Below are 22,860 nucleotides of genomic sequence, written 5' to 3' on the forward strand. Positions count from 1 at the left end.
ATTTAATGGAAACAGTGTAGAAGTAAATAAGGGACATTTTGATAGTGCTTTTAATTTAAGGCACTGGATATCAGCATAGAACTACATGTAAGCCCACAAAGGGATTTTAAATATGACAGCTTTACCGTTGGGGTCAGTGTTTTGTATTGTCTTGGGGAGTTTTTTGTTTGTTTTTATATGTAGCATGCCTGGAGCTACCTGATAGCATGTCTGTTTGTGATAAAAAAATTAAGGTCGATTTAAACAGAAGAGTTTATACTGCATGTATGAGAAGAAACAATGGATGAGAGGAATACGAAGTTTCAGGATCTTGTATTGCTTAAATTGTCAGAAGCTAAATAGTCCACAGGGGTGAGAGAAATTTATACTTTCTTTATCTTGCAATATTTCTTAATCAGAGAAGATGCTGTGGAAAATAGTGTCCTGGTTTTGGCTGGGATAGAGTTAATTTTCTTCCTAATAGCTGGTATAGTGTTGTGTTTTGGATTTAGTATGTGAATAATGTTGATAACACACTGATGTTTTAGTTGTTGCTAAGTACTGCTTATGCTAGTCAAGGACTTTTCAGCTTCCCATGCTCTGCCAGGTGCACAAGAAGCTGGGAGGGGGCACAGCCAGGACAACTGACCCAAACTCCCCAAAGGGCTATTCCATACCATATGATGTCATGCTCCATATATAGTATCATAGAATCGTTTAGGTTGGAAAAGACCTTTAAGATCATCCAGTCCAACCATTAACCTAATATTACCAAGTCCGCCACTAAACCAATTAAGAGTAGAGTAGCAACCCCATGCCTTCTGGCTTGGTGGCTGGATCATTTATAATGAAAGTAAAAACTAGGAATACATTAAGATTGGGAAGGACCTCTAAGATCATCACTCCAAATATCAACCCAACACCACCATGCCCACTAAACTGTGTCACAAAGTGCCATGTCTACCCGTTTTTTGAACACTTCCAGGGATGGTAACTCCACCACCTCTCTGGGCAGCCTGTTCCAATGCCTGACTACCCTTTCCATGAAGAAAGTTTTCCTAATATTCAATCTAAACCTCCCCTGGCGCAGCTTGAGCCCATTTCCTCTTGTCCTATTGTTATCTACTTGGGAGAAGAGACCAACACCCATCTCACTACAGCCTCCTTTCAGGTAGTTGTAGAGAGCAGTAAGGTCTCCCCTCAGTCTCCTCTTCTCCAGACTAAACAACCCCAGTTCCCTCAGCGGCTCCTCATAAGGCCTGTGCTCCAGATCCTTCATCAGCTTCGTTGCCCTTCTCTGGACACACTCCAGCACCTCAATGTCTTTCTTGTATTGAGGTGCCCAAAACTGGACACAGTATTCCAGGTGTGGCCTCACCAGCGCCGAATACAGGGGGACAATCACCTCCCTGCTCCTGCCGGCCACACTATTCCTGATACAAGCCAGAATGCTGTTGGCCTTCTTGGCTACCTGGGCACACTGCTGGCTCATGTTCAGCCGGCTGTCAACCAACACCCCCAGGTCCTTTTCAGCCAGGCAGCTTTCCAGGCACTCTTCCCCAAGCCTGTAGCGTTGCATGGGGTTGTTGTGCCCGAAGTGCAGGACCTGGCAGTTGGCCTTGTTAAACCTCATCCAGTTGGCCTCGGCCCATTGGTCCAGCCTGTCCAGGTCCCTCTGCAGGGCCATCTTACCCTCCAGCAGATCGACACTCCCACCCAACTTGCTGTCATCTGCAAACTTACTGAGGGCACACTCAATCCCCTCATCCAGATCATTGATAAAGATATTAAACAAGGTTGGCCCCAAAACAGAGCCCTGGGGAACACTGCTCATGACTGGCTGCCAACTGGACTTAACTCTGTTCACCACAACTCTCTGGGCTCGGCCACCCAGCCAGTTTTTTACCCAGCGAAGAGTACGCCCGTCCAAGCCATGAGCTGCCAGCTTCCCAAGGAGAATGCTATGGGACACAGTGTCGAAGGCTTTGCTGAAGTCCAGGTAGATGATGTCCACAGCCTTTCCTTCATCCACCAGGCAGGTCACCAGGTCATAGAAGGAGATCAGGTTGGTCAAGCAGGACCTGCCTTTCATGAACCCGTGCTGGCTGGGCCTGATCTCCTGGTTGACCTGCACATGCCTGTTAAGCTCACTCAAGATGAACCACTCCATAATCTTTCCCGGCACCGAGGTCAGGCTGACAGGCCTGTAGTTCCCTGGGTCCTCCTTCCAGCCCTTCTTGTAGATGGGCGTCACATTGGCAAGCCTCCAGTCATCAGGGACCTCCCCTGTGCCCCAATATAAACTTGGGGGGAGTTGGCTGGAGGGCAGCAATCACCGCTTGGGGACTGGCTGGGCATTGGTCAGTGGGTGGTGAGCAATTGCATTATGCATCACTTGTATATTCTTTTCTCACTATTATTATTATTGCTTTCTTTTCCTCTGCTGTCCTTTTAAACTGCCTTTAACTGAACCCATGGGGCTTCCTTGTTTTTCCGATTCTTTCCCCCATCCCACCGGTGGGGGGTGCAGGGGAGGAGGGTGAGCGAGCGGCTCTGTGGTGCTTAGTTGTCAACTGGGCTTAAACCACGACAAATAGTTACTGAAGTTATCGTCATTTTAAAGACTTTCTAACATGTAATTTTAAACAGTGGCACCTCATTTTCCTTGCAGTTTCTATGCGGGGAGAACCAGGAAACCTGAATTGCAGAATTCCCCAATAGCCTAATCTCCTTTTAGATAAACCAGTAAATCTTTAGAAGGCCAGTGGAAGCAAAGTAGGCAAAAACCATGGACAACAGTGTGTGGAACTGGGAGGAGTAAGTTGGGTGGGAAAGGCAAACCAATACCTTCCATTTCGGAGGGTTTTGAGATTTGTAATTACTTCTTGGTGTTTTATTTTCAGGTGGTTAGACCAAATTTTATTTACATATGCCTGACATCACTGAAGTAGCACAATTATTTGGTTGTTAAACTTGTAGAAAAATATAGGAACAATGTTGTCATAGGATGTTACTGGTTTCCAAATTCAGTATTTTATAAGCAGAAGTTTTGTTTTCATCTTCCTTTCTCCTCTAAGACGCTTCTTACTTCTGGGCTGTGAAGCAGGAAACAATAGAAGAGTATGTTGTAGCTCTATGAAGGCCACTCAAAAAGAAAGAAATGCAGCAAGCAATTTTTTTCTTCTTCATGACACTCTATGGTGAAGCTGTACTGTAACTAACTAGATATTAGTGACCTCCCCAAAGCAGGCTATGAAGTCCTGCTGCATAAATACAGAAGAATGTATTGTCTACTGAATATAATCTGAAGTTCTCGGTATTGCATCAGGGAATAGTGACTTGTGTGGGTGTGATTCAAACTGCCCTTAGCAACTGAAAAATACAAAATATGATCCCTTATATAACATGTAGTTGTTGCAGGCTTATTTTAAAATATAAATTTAATATGATAGTTAGAATTACCCATTATAGTGCATGACTTAAATTATGAATTATCTCTGATGTTTCTTTTACTTTTTTTTAAACATTTAGGACCATTTTATATAATAGTGAACACAAATTATTTCTTCTGGTATCTATATATATATGTGAATTTTCTTTTGCATAGGTATATAGAAAACTTATTTAATAATATCTTTTAGCAAACTTTTATGCAACTATTGTTGCCATTCAAAGAGCATTAAAAGTTTCACCATAACTTATATACCTTTTTTTTTTTTTGGTAGAGTGTGAGAGCAACCCTAAATACTGTTTTTAATTAGTACAGCTGTTGCAAATACTTTTTTCATTTTATACTGTCTATTTGATAGCATAATCAAAAAGTAATTTCCTCAGAAAATTACATGCCAGTGTTTCTGATCACACTGAAAAAAAAAATTTGGACTTAAGAATAGTAGGAATTAAAAATAATGGACACAATTTTTTTATGCAACAGGGAACAAGAGAGACGCTTAGCCACCATTGCAGTACTCTTGGAGATGCTTTAAGGAAGGAAAATGATTTTGCTCTCATCATTGATGGTAAATCTCTGAAGTATGCTTTGACATTTGGAGTAAGACAATATTTCCTGGATTTGGCTTTGTCATGTAAAGCTGTTATTTGTTGCAGGTAAGGTTTACATTATTCTTTCTCTACAGAATTTTTACTGACACATAAAAATTAAGAAACTGATTTTATTTCAGAGAAAATACACATATCCATGACATCCAACCATGAAATATAATTTAAAAAAAAAAAAAACTTCAGTAGCTCAAGTTATGAAACACAGTTATTCTAGCAAAGTATTTCTGTGGAGCAGTCTGTAGAGTGTACCTGTCAAACCCAGAAAAGTGATTTGTTATCCATCAAGGGCAGTCTCAGCAAGACTGAGACACTGGTCTTAACCTTAAATTGATACTACAGTTAACTACAGGGTTTAGCACATCTGGATTCTTTTGTAGAGCTTCCTCTGCGGGCAGGATTTTGTATCTCTCATATCTCTGCTTTTCTGTAAGCCGTGGATTACACTGCGTAAGAAGTGCACAGAAAAGTTAAAGGTACTACTCTGGGTGATTTTTATTTCCTGAAGCTGACAGAAACACCTTTTTTAAATTACTGTTATTCCTTATAGTTTTGGGGTTCTTTTATACAATCAGACCGTTCATCCTTTTCTGTAAGCATCAGATAGTAGAGCTGTAAGCTTACCGTAACAAGGGAACTTTTTCCAGATCAAAGAAAATTAAATATCTGCTTTCTTTAAATGTATGCAATATGAAAGCAGGTTGGCTTGCCTTTTAATATTTCCAGTTTTCTATTAAGGAAGGAATACACAGGACTGTATAAGTGATAGGTTATGTGTTTTGGGGCCTTCTTGCATTTTTATGGCATCAAACACAAAAACATCTAAGCAGTACATCACCTTTTCTACATTTCAATGATTGAATCATAGAATCCTAGAATGCTTTGGGTTGGAAGGGACCTTTAGAGGTCACCTAGCCCAACCCCCCTGCAGTGAGCAGGGACAGCTTTAACCAGATCAGGCTGCTCAGAGCCCCGTCCAACCTGACCTTGAATGTTGCCAGGGATGGGGCCTCCAATACCTCTCTGGGCAACCTGTTCCAGTGCTTCACCACCCTCATTGTAAAAAATTTCTTTCTTATGTCTAGTCTAAATCTATTCTTCTTCAGTTTAAATCCATTATTCCTTGTCCTGTCACAACAAGCTTTGCTAAAAAGATTCTCCCCATCTTTCCTATAGGCCCCTTTTAAGTATTAGAAGCTTGCAATAAGGTCTCCTCACAGCCTTCTCTTCTCTAGGCTGAACAACCCCAACTCTCTCAGCCTGGCCTCATAGGAGAGGTGCTCCAGCCCTCGGGTCATTTTTGTGGCCCTCCTCTGGACCCGCTGCAGCAGGTCCATGTCCTTCTTGTGCTGAGGGCCCCAGAGCTGGACGCAGTACTGCAGGTGAGGTCTCACCAGAGCAGAGTAGAGGGGCAGAATGCAGCCCAGGATATGGTTGGCTTTCTGGGCTGCAAGCGCACATTGCCGGCTCATGTCCAGCTTTTCATCCACCAGCACCCCCAAGTCCTTCTCTGCAGGGCTGCTCTCAATCTCTTCATCCCCCAACCTGTACTGATACCGGGGGTTGCCCCGTCCCAGGTGCAGGACCTTGCACTTGGCCTTGTTGAACCTCATGAGTTTCACAGAGGCCCACCTCTCCAGCTTGTCCAGGTCCCTTTGGATGACATCTCGTCCTTCTGGCGTGTCAACCGCACCACTCAGCTTGGTGTCATCTGAAAACTTGCTGAGGGTGCACTGAAAATGAAAAGGGAAGTTGAATGCTTGGTAGCTAGATAAACAAGAACTGGTCCTGTCAATGTTTAAAGAACTTGGTTTAGGCCAAGTGATTAATCTGTCAAAAAGCAGAAGCAAGGACTTTTCTTAACAAGACCATTGGCAGCACAGGTACGATATCTGTATTGGAAATGCAATCAAACATTCCAGAACTGGAAATCACTGTTATTTTCATCAGTGTCTGAGGTAACTATTACAAGGATAGCCAGTTAATGTTCTCAGAGTATTTTTCACTCTTTTGACCTTTGTAGTACCATGGAAAAAGCTGTTCCCTATATTAAAACAGGAAAAGTTAACTCAGAAACAAGGTATTCAAGCTGTTCTAGACTCCCTATAGCTTGCTGTTTCTCAATATACGACAGTGTCACAAATTCAAGTTCTCAAAATTAATGTACTGACATTTTTAGGATTGTCTGTGTGTTCAAGTTATGTCTAATTCCGTATTTAAATAGGATGCTGTGTCTGATAATAATTGCTTTAGAAAAAAGGAGGTCTGCCTGGATTTTGTACAAGAACAAAATAATTCTTAGAATTCAGCATCACTTCTTAACAAATTCAAATCTTCTTTCTGTAAATTATATAAGCTTACTGCCTACTACCTCATTATTGCCTATCCTGTTATCTACCTGAAGGTAGAGACATGGTGTGTACAGATGTGAAAACTGTTGTAAATACACCTTAATAGATTGTCAGCTTTCGATTAAGATAAATACATGGAAGGCTCTTGTGTTCAGGTAGAGAATTTAATAATGTTCCATTAAGATAAAGTAGATTCATCTGAAAAACAGGTGTTCAAAATGGAGCTATTTTTCTGCCTTGCAAAAGGAGAGGGAAAAGCAAATGAGGTTATAGTATCCAAATAAACACCTGGTTTGTAGTCTTCCTGTCCTTTCTGTCAAGCAGTATGTTATGCCATCAAGTGATTCTTTTTATTAATTTTTTTTTATGGTTTAGCTTTGTAGCCATGTTCCAGCATGAAACACTCTGAATTTCAAACTAAGGTCTTACTGTCTTTTAAACTGAGATCTTACACTGATACACAGTTTATACTGTGTATAAACATTTTTCTAGCAGCAGTAGTCTTTCTGACAGGCAAGTTGGAGCTTTGTGCTTGTTCTACTGGATCCAGTTTTGCTCAGTATAGTAAGTAACAAGCAGGAGATGCATGTGGAACTGCTCTTTCAAAACTGTTTCTTTTTCTTCTCTTTCCTTGATTTGAAAATATGCTTTATGCCATTTGAAGAGACAATATTGCCATTTCTGTTGAACTGTAGAACCATTGAAGGATATTCTGTATATATAGCTGTCTTCTAGTGGTAGTCTTTTTGTGATGAAACAACAAAAAGTGCAGAATTAAAGTTTCTGTTCTAGTAGCATTCTCTCTGCCATTTCTGCGTTTCCATAATATGCTTAGGTCAGCTGGTTTCAATACATGTCTAGGTATATGCTCTGACATTTTGTGGTTGTTTAAAAATTGGCTGCAGGTTTAAAACTAAAATATTTGCTTGTTACACTCACTGGTTCAGTATGTGCTTTTTTAATATCACATGCTTCACAAAAGTCAAAATTCTATCAAAATATTTATTTCTGTTAATGCTCCATCTTTAGTAACAAAAATTTGATTTCCTTGTTTGTGAGCTTGAAAATAAAAAGTTTTAAAATGGTAATTTTTAATTAAGGTAAATCACTTCAAGTATATATTGTCCTGACTAAATGAAAATGTAGACCTTTTCTCCATCCATATAAAGGCAGTAAACATTTTAACCACACCTTTGTTTTAAAAGTACAAATTACATCACTTTCTTTGAAGTTTCAGGCTGCATTCACTTCTTTAGAAGCATTTATTACCAATGGATTCTTCCTAAGACTAGCCATAACACACATGAAGCTGACAAATATTCAGTAGACATTTCACTTCAAAAATCTGTGTATGTTATTAATTCCAAGCAGATGTTTGGCTTAAAGACTTTGAGGAACTCATTTCCAACTCTGTATTGGCTTCAGAGTAATGTGTGCAAGAATGTTAAATAGATTATTCTGTAGTAAAAATGTACAGCTAAGCGTGAACAAAATGAACAAAAGATATTTTTTATACATCCTGAACTTGATGCACCAGGCAATGAGAGTAAGTGCCATCTTCCAACTGCCCCTATAACATTGTCTGAAAGGGAAATAAGCCGCTGTTCCTGGAAAGTTAAAAAGGTGAAAAAGAAGTTCGCCGGTCAGGAATCTTCTACAGAAGCTGGCTGTAGTGAGTCTTGATGCAATACTCATCAGCAGACTTCAAATAAAACATGTAACAAAAGATCATAGAAATGCTTTTTGATATACTTATCAATTATAGAATTTTTCTGAAGGGTTGTTGCCCAGAAGCTTTCATGCCAAGTTCACCACAAGGCTGTACTCATCCCAAGTACCTTTTCCAAAAGTCTGATAGCATCAGTTGTGGAGGCTGCTGAATAAAGTGATTAGATAGCTACCTTCAATCCAAGGCTGTATTATTTTTCACTCCTTTATTTTTTGCTTTGGAAAAATCACACAATTAAATTTTATGCAACCTTTTTTCTCTGATTTATTGCACTTAAAGCTTAAGAAATTTTACTTAATTGGCACAGAGTAGGATTGGGAATTTTTTTCAGCTGATGGAGCATCACCCAAAGGTGAACCAGGAGAATGTGTCCTCTGGCAAATGGAGAGGAGAACCAGAAGAGCTACAAGGATGTTACTGGAACCCAGTGGTAGTTAGAGTATTGTACATGAGCAAAGACGAGTGTAGATACCATGTACCCAGTTCCCCTTCACAACACTGTCTAGGAAAGCAAGGCAACCACCATTAGTGTACCCCTATACTGGGAACTCAGTAATCTAATGTTGAGGTTTAATCTAGTTGTTGAAACATTTTTTTTTTTCCTATAACTTTATAGGGTAGGTAAATTGAAAAATACTGACATGTGCTAGAGAAAAATGGAAAATATCTTCTTTTTTTCTTTTCCAAATGAGCTATGGACCTCATACTACTCCTTCGTATTCCTTCTGTGACACTGAAATTGAATCAAGTATGAGTCTGTTTCATAGTAAAAGGAGTACCTTGATGATACGGACTGAATTAATAAATTGATACTGTTGAAAGTATGGTGTATAGTGAAGTTGTGTGATTATGATGCATACATAAGATGTCATTCTACAAAAGACAAGGAGGATTATAGTTAAATAAATAACAAATATGCTTCAAATGTAATATTAATGAATTTATGGAAGAGATAGTGTGCTTTAATTTCAGAAGTTGCATATCTGGCTATATATATACAGGATTTATATATATATAAATATACCTGGCTATATATATACGCAGGAACACAGATCATGATATCTCAATTTTTTTTTTAAATCATGTCTGCTTAAAATTTGATGTTTTAAAACAGTTCTTTCTAATATGCTTGGTAAGTTGACATCCCCCACCAGGAATAGTTTGGGATCCTTTTTCAGCTTTCAAGTAGTCTGAGTTTCAGAAACGTTGTGTAAGTTTTAACTAGAAAGAATTGTGATTGTTACTGTAATTTACTGGTTTAGACAAAACTTAATTCTTCATGGATGTTACATGTATAAATGTGTGTTTCAGGACACAAAAAGCATGTCTAAAAAACCTTGGTTTTCTCCTGCAGTTTTAAGCTGTGTTTCAGAATAATCATGATCAACCTTAGTTGGGGTAAAAACTTAAATAGCTTTTATTTTAGTGGGAAAGGGCTTTCTTTTCATAGGAAATTAATGTTGGTTTGGTGAAATTTGCATTTCTAAAGGACATATGGATCAAAATTTCTCAAAGACTGTTTCTACTTTTGCCCTTATTAGTTAGCTTTTTCTCAAATCTTTGTAACTTGGATTTGTTAATAAAGGAAATGGATAACGGATATCAGCAGTGTGATGTCAGAGATTTGGGTTTTTTCTGAACTTTTTCACCACTGCTACATTTACTTTTTCAATGAACACCACGAAACCAGTCACCAGCCTCAGCTGTCAATTCTAAGAAAAACTTTGGTTTCCTTTTTTTAAGTTTATACCTTATCTGTCATGTGAACATTGGATTTTGTTATGCTATCTGTTTTCTTTTAAAAAGAAAAAAAAGTTGTTTTCTAATTGCATTCCTATTCAGGCAGAATGGAAGGTAGCTGGCATGGCCATTAGCTTCAGCAATCATGTAATTGCTTGTTGGTTTTGGTTTTGGTAGCTGTTGTAGAGATTACAGATACCTAGAAAAAGCAATGGCCAAGCATTGCTGTTAGTATCTGTGGACTTAATGGAAAGAATGTAATTGGTTCTTCAGTGTTCTTTAACTGTAAAAACTTAGTGTTGAATGTGGAGAACTTAGTATCTCTTCTTTATTTGGAAAGAGATGGGGGGGGTGTTCTGTTTCTGGGGTTCTTGAGCGGGGACAGGAGGAGGTGTGAGGAGGAAAGTTATACAACCAGTTGAAAAAGAAAACTTTTCCTCTGGAATTGAATTATGGATTAAAAGTTTGGTCCAAATAGAGAGCAATGCATTTTAACCTGTAATGTCAGTCTGTCCAGTGTCAAGACAAGCAAATCATTCAGCCTTGACTGTAATGCCAGAGATCAGTGGGCAGACAGGAACATTTTATTATGCATGTACTGAAAAATAATTTGGCTAATGTATATAGTTGGAAAGATTTTGTTTCTTTTGTAGGTGGCTTGTTTTTATTATTGCCCTCATCAGCACTGGTTTTCTGATCTTAAAAATCAATCAATATAAATAGGACAGTATTTTTTTGCCACATTCACTTACCAGATTTGATAGAATTGTTTGAGCTGTAATTCTTCAGTCTAGAAAGGATTTGCCCATCAGGAATCTCATTAATAATACAACAGTATAATTTTCTCAAGTATTATGAAGCTTTCCGGTATTCACATACTTATGAGAATGGTGCCTTTGGGACCTTCAGCTTGCAGGATCTTTTGTGAGGAACTTTAGGACTGCACAGGTGCCATAATACAGCTGAATTTTTGGTGTCTGGTGGTAACGTTTCTTTTTCTTACTGAGCCTGTGAGTGCCATACAGCAGCCTTGATTCAGGTGAGAACTGTACTCATGAACTACACAGTCCATGGTACTTGGCAGTATCCCAGTGAGCAGCAGTATACAGAGCGTGTTCAGGAAGGAACATTATTTAGAAGTAACTGCTCTTTTGTGCTTTTCCTTTGCAAATTTATTCCTCAAAATTTGTATTCTTAGTTTCTTGTATATTTCTGTGGTTTTATTTTATTTTTTGACCTGGAAGAGTTAAGTCAGGTTATGAACATCCCTATATCCTTAACCCTGAAATTTTGTCACTGCAGGGCGATCTTTCACAGCCCAAATTGCAAAGTTCCAGAAGCTTATGGTACCAGAGGAGTTATTGCCATGACTGTGCATATAGAAGACTTGTAGGAAATGAATTATAAGCATAAGTTTTTCCCCTGTTTTTTGGTGTCAGTATACTTATCCATGTCTACTTTTTGCATGGAGGCATCTAGAATGAGTTTGTCTGGAAAGCTGGAAAGATAGATGAGGAAAGGACAGTTCTTCACCAGCTGCACATCCCCAGCTCCACAGCAGGAGTCATGCTTTGGTACCAGAATTGCTCTCTTTGTAGGAAGCAGTGAATGGGAGGGGCGGCGGGGACGGGGAGACAGACTCACAGAGCTTTTTACATTTCTTCTTGTTTCTGTTTGTACCATGAAACAAGAGGGACAGGGTTTGATCCTTGAGTCCAGTGCCAGGAAGCAAGTGGATTGCCACACTGCTTAGGGTTTGCTCCTCCCCTTCCTTGCCCTGTGAAACATACCTGTCCTAGCACATAATTTCTGTATATTATTTTCAGTTATGTTGTCTCAAAAACGACAAGGACTGAATTTCAGCATACAGAGTAGAACTTTTACAACATGAAATGGAAGGTACACATGTGACACACAGAGTGGTAGATGGAGCCAAAACTGATATAGTTTCATCAACAGAGCTTTTGAGTCATCCCTGGAATAATTTGCCCCCTCAACTGTGGACAGGCGTTTTCTTAATGACAGACAATTGCAACAGTCCTGAAAAGAACAAAGGAGAAGTTACCAGCAGTTAAACAAAGTGGAGGATCAAGTCAATGTTCAAAGTTGCTTCCTCTAATTTAGCAGTGTAGGCTATGTTAACATAGTGGTAGTCCAGTCTGTCTGTTTGTTCCTGTTTGCTTTGACATCTGTGTCTTAAATATCTTGTTGTTTGTTTCTAAAATACATACCTAAACAGAGAGGAAAATAAAAAGCATACAACAAAATATGCCAAAATCTGCAATTGTTTTAAGTTAATACTGGTAGTGGCAGTGTTTGGGGTTTCTTCCATTATTCTGTTTTAGGGGCCCACTGCTGTTTGACCTATGTCTCTCCAGTCGTATTAACATCTTGCTTCAACAAATCCAAGGTTTCTGTGAATTTCGCTGGGAATGTGCTTTTAGCATATAGCCTACAGGGCAATAACAAGACCGTGTCACTGACCAGGACAACAGTTGGCCTGTTGTTATTACCTTTTCACAGAATATAAAGTGTGTTTTGAAAGTACATTCACTTGGAAGTCCTGTATTAAACCTTTTTCTTTCTGTTACTCCTTAGGGTATCACCACTTCAAAAGTCTGAAGTTGTAGAAATGGTTAAAAAACAAGTTAAGGTAGTAACTCTAGCAATTGGTGATGGAGCAAATGATGTTAGTATGATACAAACAGCACATGTTGGTGTTGGTATTAGTGGGAATGAAGGTCTACAGGCTGCTAATTCTTCAGACTACTCAATTGCTCAGGTAAGTCATTACACTGTAAACTACTACAATAAAGTAGTTTAATATCAGATTAATATTGGTGTATGCATGTTCTGATTGTATGTTTGTTCATTTTTCATTTTTTGCAGTTCAAGTATTTGAAGAACTTGTTGTTGGTTCATGGAGCCTGGAATTATAACAGAGTAGCTAAATGCATCTTGTATTGTTTCTACAAGAATATAGTCCTTTATATTATTGAGGTAATTTTACAATACAGTAAATGTTACTTCTTGAAAGTAAAAACTTTATTATTTTGAGCTTTTGATTATTATATATGGTTTTAAAGAAGCATTTAAACTGTCGTTAAACACTTACTGGTACTGAATCTTGCTTTGTAATAAACTGATTAATGTTAGAGTAATTTTTTTTTTTTACTTTAAAAGACCCAATTGTCTTAAAAATACATACTGAATAGTAGTACTGAATGTTTGGGTTGCATAATACTGCTAGCTTATTAAAATTCTGTATCTATAACATCATTACAGTATTTAAGGAATACAGTTACAAGTAGCTTTAAATTTACCAAGAGATGTATGTGCTTAAGCTCTTTGAGCTGGTGTCAGTAACTCTCCACTTTGCAATCTGAAGCCCTTTTTCAGGTCACTGTTGAACTGCAGGGCTGTTGCTGTTCAGAACAGTGCTTAAGGTTTTTACATACATGTTTACTTCCACTGTTGCATACCTTTCACTTGTTGATGGGTTAACCATGCCTCCTTAGGCTCTAGTTCACAAACAGGGATACTTTCCTGAAGGTAGCTGACCTAGTTTTCTCACCTGGGATTTTAAGGAGACTGGAGTCTTGTGAAAAAATGTATGAGAGGACTGTGTTGTAATAAATGTGTGTTGATTGGCAGGTATGGTTAAGACAGCATGTGTAGCTATAGTTTTCATGACCTTCATGACCACATGGCAACCTTAAAATTTTGAACATATTTTTAAACAGATTTTTAATTTTTTTTTCTCTCCCCCCTTCATTTACTGTTCCTCTTTTTCTTTCAACAGTTGCTTGCTTTCTTATAACTAAATATGTATCTAGTAATTATGTTTTTAATTTATTCAAACTTGATAGTCACAATGATACTTTGGGTTAAAAATGTGGGGAAAAAAATTTAAGTTGCTGCAAAGATTGACCACAAAATAAGTTTTATATCAGTCTTCTGTATTTTTACATTAATGGGGTTAACAGTTATTCTTAAAACTTTCTTAGTTTTTTTTAATATATTTTCAAATTAATATCTTAAACTTGCACAGTATGTATCCAGTTTTTACTGAAAGAATGCCTTATTTCTGTTAGACCTGGTGTAAACATTAGGTTAATATTTCCGATTTTGATATTTACTTATGTGATCATACAATGTTGCAATATTTGAAAATACTTTAAACATCTTTTTATGTACAAGTGTTGTAGCCAAAAAGTATGCATTTTTCTTAGCATATTTTTTACATTTTCTAAATTTTCCTTTTTTCCTTTTTATTGTGTTATTAACATAAATAGATTTCAGTCTAAGTAGTAACAAGTGTGTAGCCTGTTTAGAAAAACATAAAGTAGGAAGCCATAGAAAAAGCAAATCCATTACAGATTCTTTTTTGCTTTAGAAGTGATGGCAGACTTTAGATCCTGCATTTCAAAATATATATCTAAATATCTGATTAATGATCAGACTTCCAGAAGTACTGATTAGCAGTTGCTCTTGAAGTATTTGAAGAAATAGTATTAATGTATACTTTGTGTTTATAGAAAACATACAAAGTTGGGCTTTAGAAGATACTACCTTATTTTTCTTAATTTTCTGTCATTGTCACCTCTAAACACATTGTAACTGTATAACTTAAATCAGATATAAATATCCCACTGTTTGCATTCTTTGTGAAAGAAAGTTAAATGCAAGGTAAAGAGATCATAGTCTAAAAATACAAAAGACTAGAAGAGGTAATCTCTGCCTCCTGAGCGGATGGAAGGGCAAAGAGATGATTTTTATATGGGTTATGACCCTTTATATATAATGCATCCAAGCATTTTACCATATACACCTTCTCTGGAAGACAAGATGACTTCTGCTTGAATTCCTGCATACCCAACATTTGTCAGCTCAGAAAACTTTCACAGATGTTAATAGCCCATGTCAATACTGTGAGTGAATGGGCAGAAATTCATCACTGAATGTCTCTAGAAAGGACAACTGCCAGTCTTGAATCTCTCTTTTCAGTTTTTTGTACGGATCAGGCGTGGGAGCAGAGAGCTCAATGAGTATTTGTAAGCTGCTGCTTAATATGCAGAAATGCTACATCAGGAAAATGTCTGTGAAGCTTTTGTGGCCACGCCTCCTCTGTCTTGGAGTTTAGAAAATAATACTATGAAAGGCATGTCTGGAAGTTGCTTTAAACAAGTTTCCTTTTATTAGCTGACAATAACTAAAAATACTTAATAGACGCATATTATATTTTTAAATGTCTGCTCAGTACTAATCAAACAAGCAATGTAATAGATTCCATTTAATGTAAAATACAGCCTTTTTCCTAGGCACTCATGGGGCGATACGAAATAAGTGGCATTGGTTTCTTGGTTCAGAAAATGGTGAAGGTCTATAGTAATACTTCTGCACAGTGATTAGCATTTATTGACATTTAAACTCCTACTCATAAGGAGCCAGAAGTGGTCTGTAATAATTTTTTCTACTCTGTGTCTTGATGCAATAGATATTTAGACATGGGCCTCATCTTTTGTATGGGTCTAGTCCCAGTAACTTTAGAGGTTATATTCTGAAGTATCGTTCTAAATTGCAAGTGAAAACTTGAATTTCTAATAGACTGCTAATGTGCATTATTAAGCCTGTACTGAGCCTCACACTCACATAGCATAAGCCTATGTGGAGTCTTTTGAGGGGGCTGTCATTACCTTATAATGACGGTTAGGATTGAGATTGATCTAGTGATTGAGAACTCCTTTGTGGATTGGTTTTGGGTTTATAATTACCATTAGTGCATATACTTCTTTGTTAAACTACTTATTTTGTGAAGTTACGCAAATCTCCCTCCAACACTGGAGGGACAAAATTTTCCTATTCCTACTTTTTGTTCTGCTAGCTAGTAGTAACTAGTAATAAAATAAAATAACTGTTTTATGTTAAATAAAAAATGTTTACAATTTTAAAAAAACAGTAATTTTTGAAGATCTGCATAGGTCATTCATGTTTCATGTAGGGGAAAATTCAAACAAAAGAGTGAAAGACCAGGACACAAACAGAAGAAACAAATGCATAGAGTTCACATCTAAAGTTCAGTCACAGATCCTTAAAAATGGCCATTTGTGACAATTTAAGTGATAAAATGTAAACAATTCAGTTATATGAAGTAATTAGAGCTGTAACAGCCTCTCTTCGTTCCGTAAACTTTGGATGATGGTTATCCTTTTTTAATTATTTATTTATTTATTTATTTCCCCGCAAGCCCTTTTCATCCCACTGCTGAATTACACACTTTCTGCTGCTCATGTCCATAACTGAAGTTTACCGTTTTGTTCCCGATTTCCTTTGCCTGACACATGCCTGTGGTCATACTGATACCCATATCATGCATAACCCCAGCCATGAGCAGGCTTTCTGTGTGCACTCACACTGCTTCTGAGCTGTAGAGTTAAGTGCTGTTGTTCAGTATGCCGTGGCATACTTCATGTATGCAAATTGCACTGAGTTCAGTTTAAAACATAGTAGAAAGTAATTGTGCTCATGCCTGCTTTTTTGTATTATATGGTTTGAAAACTTAGAAATACAGGATCTGCATTGAGGCCCACCTCATTTTAGATGGGCTATGAACCTAAATCTTTCATTTTCAATGCAAATTATGTAGTAATTTAACTATAAAATGGTCTGAATTTTCACTTCTCCCTCACTTACATAGTCTAAATTACTTCTCAAGGACACCTATCTCCTGTCCTTCTCTATAGGGGTGCTGGACTAGTAATTTGAGCTGTTAGAATAGGACCTGCCCCCTAGGAGAGAAGTGGCCGAATCTGCTCCTAAATTAGTATCATGTACAACATGTCCTAAAAACTTCTTTTGCAGGTATAGCTGCCATCATTGTTCATCATAATCAGAATGAAACACACTTGTCCATGAATAAATTTCCCACTCTGTGTGTGTGTTCTTGTCACTGTTAATACTGTAGTAAGCTCCATAGAATTTTTTTTATGTATGGTTAAGAGTCTAATTTTCTAGGGTCCAAGGTTCAGAAGTTAGGGTAAATGGGTGACTTACTTTTCTTCCCCTCTTACAGTTTGAGCTGAGGGGCTGTACTTATCCTTGCTGCTTCCCTGACACCACCACCCCCAGATCTGCTAATTATTTTTGAGCCATAGGTGTTCTTAATGTGAATATTCAAATACTGTCTTGCATACAATAGAAAATCCGTGTTTCTGCTTAGGTGTTAAAGATGCTCTACCTCTTAAAGTAGTATATCTGGTATTCCACTGAATAGTAGTGTTTCTACTACAGAGGGCATTGTTTTTAGCCACATTAAAAGGTTTCTCTTCCCAGCCAGATTTTTTGATAGATTCAACAAGAATTTTAGAACCCAGGTTTGTTACCAAATTTCATTTCTTCTTGGCTTGCATCTAGAGTTCTGCCCAAGATTTGTTCCAGTTCCTTACTACACCAAAACTTAACTGAAATGCCTGTAACTTGCATGCTTTCTTTGGAAGAAAGTAAATGCTAAGATTTCAGGAAGTTACTATTATAACTTAAAGGACTTCTTTACAATTCTACTGTGAAACTAGTTTTCAGAGTTTAAATAGCTTGAAAATTTTAACTTAAATTCTGTACAAAATACAGTGAAAGAATCAGGGGTTTTAAGAAATAACATGATGCAGAGCATTTCTGAGAGGCTTGGCAGTGACTTCATATATGATGTTCACTGTAAATTGAAATTTTATCATAAATTCTTGCATTTCTTTAAAACAGTCACTCCAAAACATTTTCAAGTGTTGCTTATCATCACTTACCTTTAATAGAAGTGAATATGTGGAATAGATTCGGTACATGTATGTTTTCAATTAAAGTTTTAGAAGTTTTTGACTGTTAGATCAGAACAGAAAGTTAATGTTCTTTGCATATACTCCCTGGTTATGAAGGGTTAAGTATATGTCTACTTGCAGTCTGTTTTATTTTCTTCCTAGAGAGTCATACTTTTGTTAAACTCTGTCTGAAATTACCAACGAGATGTACACGTATATAAATATGTATACATATTTATATGTATACATAAGTGTACATGTAAATGTACATGTGCCCAACTACTGAGTCACATATTTTCTATTAAAACTGTCCTTTTCCACCACCTTAAACCCTTTCAAATTAAGAATTCTAAAATTTACTCCAGTATTCGATACAAACAAGAAAAAAAAATTAAGGGGTCAGTCACATAATAATACCTGGCCTTCACGCCTCTCTCAAGAGCTGTCTTCCTAGCCATCTTCCTAAGTTGGGAGTAACAGAATGTAGGAACTGTGTATAATGAGAAGGTTGAAAAGAGAGAAGGCAGTTGAGGAGCACAGCTTGTATCCAGCTGTGGTGTTGAGGTTCTGGATTAGGTTCACACATTTAGCTTAGTTGTAAAACATCCAGAAATTGTGCTGATGTTGAGTGCATAATTAATTGTTCAGAAATGAACAACTGATTATGCACTCATCTCACTCTCTCATATTAAACTATTGAGAAACTGCTGCTAATAAATGTCTTCTAAATTCATCACAGTTAAATGGTAATTCCTATTTCAAAAGTCAAAAATCAAAATACACAAGAGCTTATAAAAATCTCATTTAACTGGCATAAAGTAATTCCATTGTCTTTTCAGTGAATAGACGGAAAGGTTAGAAAATAGAGTGCTTGTTTCTGTTAAGTCAATCAAAGTAAAGAAATTTAGCATTATAAGACTTCAGAAAATTCAGTGTATTTTATATGTATATATAACAGCCTCTAGTATTCATGATTTTATATGCAATCTTGTTCCAATATTGGCCGCCAAAAAAATCTATTTACTTTTCATTTATTGGTTGAACAAATAGCAATTTTAGCTGGATTTTAACTCCCATTTTTAGTGTTAATAGTTGCTAATTTCGGGGGTTTTTTCCATCTCAAAGTATTCACACACATGTTGAAACATTTCACAACATGGTAAAATACTGTGAGCTTGTTCATAGAATCTGGTCACCTGGAGGCCAGCCTTGGTACATATTGATAAACATACATATTGATTGTAGCAATTCATGCTTCCATAATAAAGTCAAATGAAATGCAAACTGTAGCAAAGTTTCTGCAAAGCAGCATCTAAACATTCACTTGAAGAACATGAGTCTTAAATTGAGTAGAATGTTTATATGATCCTAGCTTCTGTCACCTTACAGCTTATGTTTGTCATAGGCAATACAGTTTCAGTGTAGCTTGTTAATATTCATCAGACATGCTTCTTCTCCACTTTGTCATTGAACTAATATAAGCGTGAAGTAAGAAATAGAAGCAGTCATGCTGCACTGAAAAACATAAGAAAATGTGTCATCATGCCTTTCAAATTAAATTTCATTTTTTTAACCTTTTAGCAAAAAGTGATAAAACTTAGGCAATGAAAGAGATTTCCAACTGCGCCTCGAAAATACTCTGTAGTTGAGTTAGTGCTTGTTAACTAAGTAATGGTAGTTGATTTAGTGCTCTGGTAAAGCCTCATCCTCCAATGAGTTTCATGTACGAGGAAGGAATATTGATACAATTTTCAGTTCCAAACTGCGGCTTACTGTAGGAATTCCGTTAGTTAGGAGGTTTGCTAATGATTAGAAGATGTCTGCTTCTAATCTGTAGGTGTGTCCTGTGATACTTTTTTTCTCCTGATATTTCTCAGAATTTTTATTTCATTAAGAATTAAGTACAATAGAAATGCAGTGAGCTAAATCACTCTTAAATACTTAACAAACATGAAATTCCTTCTGAAAATAGCTACCTCCTTGAAATATTTTCATATTTAGATGGAATTGCTCACATATTTGACTAGATTGCCCATTATCTGTTCTGAACACAAGCTGGTTTTATTATTATATTTTTTTTTATATATGGTTAAGCCATAACATCCTCAACTGTGTTGTAAATGTGTTCTGGGGATACCCCTTTTTGTGAATCTGAGAAAAAAAATATCTACTAATCACACCTCACATTTGAGTAGTATACGTTTCTCCTCTTTTTCAGATCTGGTTTGCTTTTGTCAATGGCTTTTCTGGACAAATTCTTTTTGAAAGATGGTGTATAGGTCTCTACAACGTGGTAAGATGATTTGTGTGTTTTCAGTTATTTTCAATCATAATCATGAAAGTTTCTAGAGTAAGCAATCTTTAAGCAAGTCCTCACCTCTTAAAGTTTTGCAATATGTTCACTTTTTTTTTTTTTTTTTTGTTTTGTTTTGGGGTTTTTTTAATCTGTCTGCTAGATGTTTACAGCAATGCCTCCACTAACTCTTGGAATATTTGAGAGATCCTGTCGAAAAGAAAACATGCTGAAATATCCGGAGTTATACAAGACTTCCCAAAATGCACTGGACTTTAATACTAAGGTAGAATAAAAAAATGAAATATAATTAAAGCAGAAATTAAGGGGAATTCAGTATCATTGTCCTTTCTGTTCTACGCTGCTCGTATAAAAATGGAAGGGATTTTTGTTACTACTCTTTCCAGTTGTCCATTTGTCTGTGAATGGTGCAAATCATATTTATCCATTTTTAGCAAGTACAGAAATGGGCAGCAAGCGTTTTATTTTTTTCAGCCCTGATTTTTTTTCTCTGCTAGTAATAAAGCTGTCTTCTATAGGCAGAAGTGATTAGATCTCTCTGTCGCTAGGCTGTATGTATTTGTACTGCTATATGGAAATGGATTACTGAAGCCTGTGAAGAAGTGTTGCAGAGGACAAAAAGAACTGTCATTAGATTTGTAGAGGGAGGGACTTGGTACTATTCTTTGTCAATTTGGAGTTGTGATTTTATGGTTTAATTTTGAGTTTTGGCAAAAAATACTTGGAGACAGTTAAGAATGTGTCAGGGTGGATCAAAAGGAATCTGAGGCTACTTTTCGTCAGAAATAGGTGGCATTCATCTTGGAGAGACTAGCACAAGGAGCAGTAAAAAAATGTAAGACTCTTTAATTTATAAAATACACACAATTTCTACAGATTTGTCCCTAAATAATCTCTTAAACCTAAATGAAACTTTTTCTTGAATCTGCAATTTCATGAATGCATGATGTTTATAAGAATTCCTTCTGATGTTATTTGATTTTTCTAAATACAATTGGGACATTTCAAGTAATGTCGTTGTATGTTGAACTTGGGGACATTTTCTATCTGTCATTGAATTAACAATACCTACATGTACTGGTCTGTAGTGGTGGTCTGATACAGCATACTTAGCTCTCATATCTGTGTCACTTGTGCTGTAAAACTGGACTACCCTGTCTATATAGAATTATTTGTTTAAACTATCTTTGTTCACTGAAGCATATGAGATTTTTCTCCTTCTTCCTTGCTTCATCCCTTCACCCACAAAATCAAACCTGAAAGTTGTAAGGAAACTAGGGAAAATAGTTTCTTGTGTCACTGTGAATGCTTTACAAATATCAGACTTTTCCTAGTCCATTAATACAGACACTTTTGTGTTGTGATTGTTTTAATAAACCATGTAAGTTGTGAATTACAATTGTTGGATTTTTCTGGTTTTAAGTCTGTAATACTTTTATTATTGCATGTATGTATTGTTAACTTCACTGGAAATTCTGTGGCTATTCCCATACAACACTTGCTATGAGTAAACGTATACAAACTTCCCAACTACAAAATTCCCACCTATACAAGCTGAATAGTTGGTGTTAAAGATTTGGACACATTACTGCCTTGAATGTTGATGCAGATGTTTGTTATGGTAAAAGGGATCAAAGGTTATGAGGTCATGACAGAGGTTAAAGGATTAGCATGTGACAATAAGAATTGGTCAGGAAAATGGAAAAGTAGAACTAATTTTTCTTGCACCCACCTGTGCTTTCTGTCAAATAAAAACTTCTGGTAATGACATAGCAAGAAGGAGAGACAAAGGTTAATGAGTAGCACAAGTTCAAATGTGCAAAGTGTTGGAGTGTAAATTGGATCATACAACCTAGTGTGGTTGTATAATCTAACAAAAGACTTTGAGACATTGTGGAAAATGTTGTGAGGCAGGCAACTTAATTTCAATTGTTTGAACACCTTAACACTTATAATACACATCAGTTAGTTACAATAAAGGATATGATTGTCAAAAGCGTTGTTAATGAAAAAACACGATTGCTATCCTGAAGGAAATGGGTTACGTATTTTTGATTAAGTCTTTTTGTGTCTTTATACAATATATTATAGAAAGCATCAATAGGTTATTTATCCTTAATACGGTTCTTTTCAGAAGGGATATTTTACAAATGAAAATAAGTTTGCAAGTAAAATTTGAATTATTTAGGGAATACATTAAAGGAAGTTTGGTATGATGAAGTTGTGCACTTCAAGAATGGAGCATGTAAGGAGGAATCTAAGATACTTTTATTTGTCCTTTTTTAATTCCTTCGTATGTGGAAATATGTAGGAAGGCATATGTAAAACTCAGGTTTTGATTGTTCTACTCTCCAAATTTCTTATTACACGAAATGTAAATTATGAAAGATAGAGTCCTTAGTTCCCCACTTAGAATATAGCATTGTTCCAGTTGTCTGGTTTAGTTTAATTTTTCTGATGATACTCCCATATGTATACATTTTAATTTCCCTTCTGATTTGAAATTAAAAGGAGATAATACACACAGTTTTTTCAAAACATAAAAATAAACAAATGACCCATGAAGAGCTAAGAGGCAGAAAGTGCCTGTCAGTTATGTTACTTCACAGTGGTGGCCTGAAAGAAACACGTTTTGTGAACCTAACACACAGATAAAAAGAAAGGTCAGGGTTCACAGAGCTAGTTTATTGCAAATGGTTCTCATGGATTTTCTGTTTTCCCTTAGGTTTTCTGGGTTCATTGTTTAAATGGCCTCTTCCACTCATTCATTCTGTTTTGGTTTCCACTAAAAGCCCTCCAGCATGGTAAGTATTACGAAAAATAAAAATATAAATCTTGAAAGGTATGAAATATCTAAACACCTTCTTTTTTCTTAGGAAA

General features: G+C 36.6%; 1 protein-coding gene across 1 annotated transcript in view; it reads left to right on the forward strand.

Moving 5' to 3' along the window:
* Positions 1-22,860, forward strand: part of ATP8A1 (ATPase phospholipid transporting 8A1) — a 99,738-nt gene that overhangs the window by 46,075 nt on the left and 30,803 nt on the right. Inside the window, exons 18-23 of the mRNA XM_075708716.1 lie at positions 3,914-4,086; positions 12,457-12,640; positions 12,748-12,858; positions 19,885-19,959; positions 20,123-20,245; positions 22,706-22,784. Coding sequence (XP_075564831.1) covers positions 3,914-4,086; positions 12,457-12,640; positions 12,748-12,858; positions 19,885-19,959; positions 20,123-20,245; positions 22,706-22,784 — 745 coding nt within the window. The remainder of the gene's footprint in view (positions 1-3,913; positions 4,087-12,456; positions 12,641-12,747; positions 12,859-19,884; positions 19,960-20,122; positions 20,246-22,705; positions 22,785-22,860) is intronic.

Source organism: Pelecanus crispus, chromosome 4 (assembly GCF_030463565.1).
Source record: "Pelecanus crispus isolate bPelCri1 chromosome 4, bPelCri1.pri, whole genome shotgun sequence".
Taxonomy (NCBI): Eukaryota; Metazoa; Chordata; class Aves; order Pelecaniformes; family Pelecanidae; genus Pelecanus; species Pelecanus crispus.